The sequence below is a fragment of the Cajanus cajan genome, chromosome 6, assembly GCF_000230855.2.
Source record: "Cajanus cajan strain Asha chromosome 6, NIPB_CcT2T_4, whole genome shotgun sequence".
Lineage (NCBI taxonomy): Eukaryota > Viridiplantae > Streptophyta > Magnoliopsida > Fabales > Fabaceae > Cajanus > Cajanus cajan.
In genome coordinates, this window is record NC_138522.1 from 38278537 (window position 1) to 38287036 (window position 8500).

Sequence of the window (8500 nt, forward strand, 5' to 3'; positions counted from 1 at the left end):
TACCTTATATCCGATCTTAAAAGTCCGATTTTAAATCCAATTTTTGCACTAGTGATACTTATTCTCCTTAATCACTTATTCATTTTAATCTACCCTTATTATTTTATTTCTATTTCTGAATTATATTTCTGTTCCGGCCACGAGGTGCACTAGGATTTTTTCCTAGGACAGACCTCAAAGCCAGAGCATTCAAGAGTGTAATCTGCCTTCTCAACTCTAGGGTTTTTTCTTTTATAGTTTCTTGTTTACGGGCTTTATGGGCCCCGAGAATGTAGGGATTTCCTTAACCGTTTTGATCTGGCTAATATTTGGTGAGGGACAGTGGGACCTTGCCCTTGCTATCGGGTAGTCCCTGTATGCGAGAGTTGTGTCGGCCCCCGACCGACCATACCCGTACTGAGGGTTCAATCGGGTATTAGCCGAGTTGGTTCTTGTAAGCGGAAGGAATCGGAAATATACCGACCAGGTTAAGTAGAGAAACCAAGTCGAATAATAACCGAACCACTCTTAGAGGGGTAATCGGCGAGAGCTACAGTTGGCCTGGCATATCGGCGAGAGCTACAGTCGGCCTGGCATATCGGCGAGAGCTACAGTCGACCTGACATATCGGCGAGAGCTACAGTCAGCCTGGAATATCGGCGAGAGCTACAGTCGGCCTGGCATATCGGCGAGAGCTACAGTTGGCCTGACATATCGGCGAGAGCTACAGTCGGCCTGACATATCGGTGAGAGCTACAGTCGGCCTGACACAGTCGGCCTGACATATCGGCGAGAGCTACAGTCGGCCTGACATACGTAGTAGGCAGGTCAGAATCCGACCTGGACCGTACAATTTCCATAGTTTTTTTTAATTGTAATATTTAAAGATATTTATTTATTAAAATTTTTAATTACAATATAATTTATGTATTTAAAATTTTAAAAATTTTAATTGTACAAATAAATTATTTATTGTTGTTTATTTTATTATATCATAATATTTTCTCCAAACATTATTTGATGTAATTTATAGTTTAATATTCCTTTTCATGTCTAGCAAAATTATATTTACTCCTCTTTCATTAATAAATATATACCCCTTTCTTTTTTAAAAATAAAATTTCCTAAAATGACTAGGCCGACATAACGGATTAGAGTTGTAGTAGTATACATGGGACTTTGATTCTAACTTTCTTAAATGTGATCATTGTTCAACGGTAAAGTATAAATTTATATAGAAGTATAAAAATGACACTCACTAAATCCTACATAAATTAATTAACTAGTAATGATAAAAGGTACCTCTCATAGCACACAAAATTTCATCACAATTATAATGTCGTATTATGGTACAATGCAATAGGGGAATATAAAACACACTACATAATCATTATAATTAGCATCTAGTCTTAAATAACAACAAACTTGTGAATTATGATAACATTACAATTAATTAATATCAACAAATCATCTCCCATTTAAGGATAAGGAAATTCGACTTAAACTATCAGATCCAGATTGCAAACTTCTTTTGTCAGCACCATCAACCACACTGAAAGAATATGATGGTGTTGCTTTGAGAAGATTTTCGGTCTCCTCCAAAGACAAGTTGACTTTTTCCCATCGGTGCTTTTCCACAATGCTTATTGCCTCAAGTTCTGTCGCAACTTCTTTCATGGTGGGCCTTTCCTCCCCTTTCAACCTTAAACAATGTTTTGCAATATTGGCAACATCCATTAGTTGCTCAACATTTGCCTCATCTATTATTTGGCTATCAACAATGTTTAGCAATCCACCCTCATTGATTGAAGAATGGAAGTGCATCGCAAGGTTTCTATGAGTCTCTGGCCTATCAAAAGATAGTGCTTTCTTACCTGTTAGTAGTTCAACTAGAACTACTCCGAAACTATATACATCACTTTTCTCTGTTAATTGACTTGTATGGAAGTATTCTGGGTCAAGATAACCCAGTGTTCCCTGCACCAATGTGGTAAGTTGAGTTTGATCTAGAGGAATAATCCTTGAAGCTCCAAAATCAGCAACTTTTGCAGTGAGATTGTGATCAAGTAAAATGTTTGTAGTTTTCACATCTCTATGTATGATTGGTGTAGTGGTAGCAGAATGCAAGTATGCTAGGGCCCCAGCACTTCCTGTTGCTATTTGCAATCGTGTTTTCCATGTAAGTCTTAAAGATTGGCTTTGATCGTGAAGATGCTCATAAACAGTACCGTTGGGGATGAATTCATAAACCAGCAAGGGAACTTCAGTCTCTAAACAACATCCCAAGAGCTTCACCACATTCCTATGGTTGATTCGAGAAAGCAAGATCACCTCATTGATGAAATGCTCAATTTGGTTTGTATTGCTAATTTTGGACATTTTTATTGCCACAATTCTGTTGTCAGGTAATATCCCTTTGTAAACTGTTCCTTGGCCACCTTGGCCTAGGATTGTGCCTTCATCAAAATTGTTGGTGGCCTCCTTTAGTTCCTCCATGTTAAAGATTTTAGTCATCTCATTTGACCCACTATACCTAGCTACTTCTTGTTGCAAGAATAGGCCACCATTTTGCTGAAAAAAATGTTCTTTAAGTTTCATGAGCTTTCTTTTCTTTGATGTCCAATACACATAAAAGGTTCCCCCGATAAATGTTAAGATGCTCACACTCACACCTAGACATAAACAAGTGGAAACATAATTATTTTCTGTGTTTTTATTGATGTATGCGTTGACTTTAGGTAATTGTTTGGTCACATGATCAAAATCAAAAATGCCTGACAAGGTTAATTTAAAAGACATATGTTCTAAAGCAACTTGAATCATACGAAAATCACCTTGAAGATATGAATTTAAATTCAAGAAGCAATTCATTCTTGTTCTTTACAAAGGGGATTTCTTTCAACAGTATTTATCTATATCATGATAGTAAAGATGATTTTCAAGATTATATTTATATGTCATGAATGAGTCAAGAATAGATTTTTTTTGTAATTTTAGTAGATGGATAATAATATACTCACTCAAAGCAATTATGATTATATTGTCTTTGCCTTTGCGAGTGCATTTTGTTCCACTTTTTCTGCCATCTCCTTTATGTCCATCTGGACAGTGACAGGTGTAGTTCCCAGGAGGAAAGTTTTCGCATCTAGCCCCCTCAAAACATTCGTGGGATGATTCGTTGCATTCGTCAATGTCTAAAAGATAACTAGATAGTTATAATTTGCATTTTGACTATGAACACGGAGCTTTAAAGAAATAAAGTAGGAGCAGAAACGTTTATAATTTGTTACTAATGTTTTACACTTGATGACAATGAATTATACAAATGAAAAAGTTATTGAAAGAAGAAATAAACAGTATTTGAAAGCCACACAATAAAAATAAAAATAGTTTTGTTCTTGTTAATAAACATGAGTGTACCTGTGCAACCATGAAGGAGGTAAGGGTTCCCCCTCCAACCAGCAGAGCAATTACAATTATAACCGGGTCCTGCCTCTGCAGGGTGACCTTGACTATGTTCTGACTTGCACGCACTGTGATCTTGCCACGTGTCTGTCTGGTTCCCCACTGCCCAATCCAGAACTACAGGAAATGTGTTTTTGTCAAGGCCTTTGGTGGTGGTGAACTGGTAGGCTCCATCCTTAACCAGAAATGCATAACCGCATGAGTAATTGTTAATCTGTGGATTGCTGTAGTTGCTATAAGATATTTACAGTAGAATAATAGAGGAAACTCGATAGGCTTTGTTGTATCGGAGTGTCGCAACAGTGAGTGCCAGTGCATGACTCGTTAGATGCTAGCTCCCCATCAACATAGAAAGAGAGCGACACACATGCAGCGGTAGCATTTAACATGTCACTTGTAATATTTTCATATATTATACCAGCGGCGTCAGCACCCACCACAGTTAACTTGTTTTGCTTGGGTGATAGGTGAAAGGGTGCGAGGTCGAACTCATACAAACTCCTTCCATTCACTGATTCGTTGTTGGTATGTTTGGTGCAACGTGTGGCTACTGGCAACGAAATGTTGAGTTTGCCGTCAAGTGAGATGTCTAACACACGCACTTTTTGACCAAAACTATCCTTCAAGTATGGGATGGGTGCGGGGAGTTTTTTGTTGCAAGTGATGAGAAATGAGGAGTTGAACACTAGTACACAAAGGGTGTTTTACGTCGTGTATTTTGACCCTTTTACGTCGGAAAAGGGTCCGACGTTAATACGGGAGTCGTAAATTTACGTCGCCACTGGAAGACGACGTAAATTTACGTCGGGAAATTTTTCAGACCGACGTAAAAAGGGTCAAAATCATGCCACAAATTTACGTCGGACGTGGCCTTGTCCGACGTAAATTTACGTCGGTCATTGCAAGGCCCGACGTAAATTTACGTCGGACAACGCCATGTCCGACGTAAATTGTGGCAGTTTTTTTTTTTAAAAACGTTTGTAAATTGATATACCCAACACCTGCATATAAATATAATCCAGAATACCAAATCTAAACCAGGCAGTCCAGAATAGAAATTCAAATTGTATTTCAAAATTGAATGACAAAAAGAAAATAATATATAAATCTTAAAAAACATAAATTATGACAATGTAAATCCTATTATCCTAAAAAAGCTATAAAACATGTTTGTCAATGCTATCTAAATAACTAACTATCAAACTATAAACATAATATCTAACTAACTAAACTTAGAAAAAAAGTTGTCCATTGTTCTCTTATCTTGAGCATCTCATCTTCAGGCAATGGAGATGGATCTTGAAAGACCTGAAAGGGTAATTTAAGTGTCATTAATATGCAATGTTAATTATTCTAAAGGTAAATATAGTTAAATAAATTTTGATATGAATTACCTGCGCCCAAGAATCAATAATACCCGCAGAAACTATGGCTTTCATCCAATACATGATGTAATAGCCACATTCAAACGAGTCTTGTTGCTTATTACACTAAAATGAGAAACAAATAACTATTAATTCCAAAGTCAATAAATTTAAATATTATTGACTGTATGAATTAATTTGCTAACCTTAGGGTATATGAAATGCAATGACTTTGATGATCTGGCTCTTCCACTTAATATATTAGCTCCAGACACGATTCTAATTAATTGAAATAAAAATAAATGTTAATATATATATATAATTACAGTGTTAAAACATAATGAAAAAATTTAGTTACCCATGTAATTGGCTTTTAATTTCCTGGCTTGGTTTTCGATGAAGTGAACAAAACCACACCACGGTATATTCCTTAGGAATGATTACCATTAACTGCCAATGAGACCTACATTGTATGACAAACAAATCAGTTAAAAAATTACCATGATTAAAAAATCAATTAAAAAAACTAACCCGTCAATGTATGGAGCCATGTATATATGTCTTCTTGAGTCACTCATCCATGTTTGCATATATTGTTGGATCTGGACCTGAGTGTTTCCTGATTTTTGGATGGATTGAGGCTCAATAAATCCATATACTTCTGCTTGTGCTTGCTCCACACTCAATTTGTCCATGTACCTAACACAAATAATTATTATAAGTTAAATGTAATTATTGTAAATTTAGACTCATAAAAGAAAATATGACTTACATGGCCCACAACTGTATGACAGATATATTTAACATGGAGTTTCCCCCAACAATCTCTAATACATCAGGCAGAGATATGTATAGTGGAACATCAGAGCTATCAACTCCAAAAACTCTAATGTCCCACTGCAATTGAATTGATTGCTTCTTTAATCGTGGTAATTTGATTAGAAGCTTAGATATGGGATCATCCTCAGCTTCTGCGATATTAGCATCATGAACATGAGGTTCTCTCATGACCTCCTTACCACGATCGATAAAATCCTAAAGAAATAATCAAAATTAGTTAAACAATAATAGAATTATAAGAATCTAAAAGAGCAATAATATAATTACCTTTGCCCGTGCTGAAAGCGGCATGACCAAACATTTTGGCCAAGCTAAGAATGTGCCGGTTGCCTGCCCCACTAGTTGAACCTCTGTATTGGGCAAAGGCACTGGAGCAGCAGCATCTTGAACTTGGTCAACCACAACCCGTGTCCAGTCTGGCTGTAGAGGGACACCATGGATGGTTGAGCCACCCTCAAATACTCGGCCAATAGCCACTAACCGTGGGGGGTCATCCTCAACATATAACTCGCACTGGTTTGGTACATCAGTGTGAGCATGTTCCCCTGAGAAATTTGGAGCAGCACAACTCCCTTTAGTGCTGACTCGAACACCATCATGAGCAACTGCAGTCTGTTGCTGAGAACGAGCCAAAAGTTCAAACTTCTCTTCCATCTGTTTTTCAATATTCTTCAGTTTCTCTTCAAACTGCATCTCCAATCTCTGCTCCAATTTCTGTATAACCTCTTGACTGCAAGAGTCGACAGTGCTCCTCGATGATCGGCCACCAAAGAAATCTCGGTGGCTCCAAGAACCACCAACACCACGCACACGACCTCCGTGCTCTGGCTTTCCTATGGCCGTTGTGAGGATATCATTCCGACCATCGGAAACAAATGAGCCTTGGGTGCTCTGCTCAACTAAATCCTCCTGCAACAATAAGGAAGATTAAAAAATCTTATGAATTAAATGAGTTGAAATGAAGAGTCTTAATTTGTATATTTTTACTTACTATTTTATTAGCAACGACCCTTGCAGACTCAGAAGTCATTTGCCCATCTGGTTTTGTCCGGGCTGCTATCCACATCTCATGGCGGGGAGGTGACTCCACACGGTCAGCATCCTCAACCCCTGCTGCCTGTGCCCTAGCCTTCTTCATTTGCTTTTTTTTTCTTTCATATCCCCCTCTTGACAATAGATGGGGTGCATCATTCTTGGCTTGTCGTTCTTGGGCAGCTATTCTTTTAGCCTGCAATAATACAAAAAAAAATGAGATAAATTAAAATATACCTTAAGTATTTGTGTCAATGTAAAAGTTATCAATAACTAACCTGCCACGAAGGGTCCAATCGAGTGGCACAAAATTGCATCCACTCCTCATCAGTGATCTGGTACTTTAGACAGGGAGTCTCATTTTGGCGCTCTCCAAATACATACTCCCGTGTCAAGAAAGTCTTGAAGTCTCTCCACCTGCTGGCAAGGGCAGATAACATCTTCCTCCTCATGCCCTCAGTGTTGGGAATGTCAAAATTTTGCTATGAAAATAACAACAAATAATAAATAATGTATTTAAGTTATATAATATTGAAAGGATGTGAAAGTATATACCTGAATATCCTGCCACATGAGGTTCTTGTCAACCTCCTGAACGTCATCCCATGATGGAATGATAATAGAAACATGTCGTCGAGCTAGGACTCCCAAATAGCTCTTAAACTTGGCAGCATTTGGGCCTGATGCCTTGCCAGAACGAGGATCCACCTCAACCGGTGTCCTCTCCTTGGCAATGCACCTAGCTGTCAACCCAGACAATCGAGTGACAGATCTACCTTCCCTCCTTCCACTGCCAGACCCAGAATCCTCCATAATCCTGAAAAAATTAAACTGTCATTATTAAAACAATGAATTAATTGAATAGACAAATAAAGTAAAAAAGATAATAACAATATAGTAACAAAATAACTAATAAAAAAACAAATAATACATAAACAGAAACCTATTAGGTTGGAATGTTTTCCCATATTCCTTCAGCATGATCACTTCGAATAGCATGTATTTCGTCCACTTCATTGTCCGCAATAGGACCAAATGATCTGCTTGAAAAAGACGGTGTCTCATGCATATCTAGAGACTCATCTTCGTGAGTTCCATGCATGGTTCTTCCTTCGAGGACCACTGACCATTTCTCATTACATGGATCCTTTACATAAAAAATTTGTCTTGCTTGATATGCCATAATAAAAGGTTCATCCTTATAGCCGACCTTATTCAAATCAACCAAAGTAAACCCTAAATCATCTGTCCGCACACCTGTATTGCCATCAACCCATTTACTCTTGAACACAGGCACTCTAAACGTAACATAATCAATTTCCCATATGTCTTCTATGACTCCGAAATAACTCATGGATGCTGTAATGGGATTTTTATCTTTTGAACTAGCAAAGTGCACAGCCTCAGCCTGAATTGTAACCCCACTATTTTGTACTCTACTTTTGTCATCTTCTATTTTTGTATAGAAACAATATTTGTTAATGTCATACCCACCAAATGTAATGACATCATTGTTAGGCCCACGCGCGAGTCTCAAAAGTGTATCAGAAGCATTAACCTCACCATAAACCTTTTTCTTAAACCAAGCTAAAAAACTCTTGTTATGTTCATTCAATACCCATTTCTCAGTCATCCGAGGGTGTGCTATCTTGATTTCATCTATGTGTTCTGATATGTAAGGAATTACTTCATCAGTGTTGTTCAATATGTACAAATGTGCTTGCCGTCAAGTGAGATGTCTAACACACGCACTTTTTGACCAAAACTATCCTTCAAGTATGGGATGGGTGCGGGGAGTTTTTTGTTGCAAGTGATGAGAA

The 8500-nt window shown here is 37.7% G+C and overlaps 1 protein-coding gene and 1 pseudogene across 2 annotated transcripts; both read right to left on the reverse strand.

Annotated features, from left to right (window-relative positions):
- Nucleotides 1-1347: 1347 nt before the first annotated feature.
- LOC145958687 (putative wall-associated receptor kinase-like 16 pseudogene) lies at nt 1348-3688 on the reverse strand (annotated as a pseudogene). The gene is made up of 3 exons (XR_014434362.1): nt 3400-3688; nt 3000-3173; nt 1348-2651 (listed from the first exon to the last, which is right to left on the reverse strand). The product of XR_014434362.1 is annotated as a putative wall-associated receptor kinase-like 16 pseudogene (transcript).
- A 1499-nt stretch (nt 3689-5187) lies between these two features.
- LOC114915575 (uncharacterized) lies at nt 5188-7952 on the reverse strand. The gene is made up of 7 exons (XM_029270440.2): nt 7624-7952; nt 7236-7497; nt 6959-7162; nt 6640-6876; nt 5916-6557; nt 5581-5843; nt 5188-5507 (listed from the first exon to the last, which is right to left on the reverse strand). The coding sequence occupies exons 1-7, from the start codon at nt 7743-7745 to the stop codon at nt 5297-5299; spliced, it is 1941 nt and encodes a 646-aa protein (XP_029126273.2). The 5' UTR covers nt 7746-7952; the 3' UTR covers nt 5188-5296.
- Between the last annotated feature and the right edge of the window lie 548 nt (nt 7953-8500).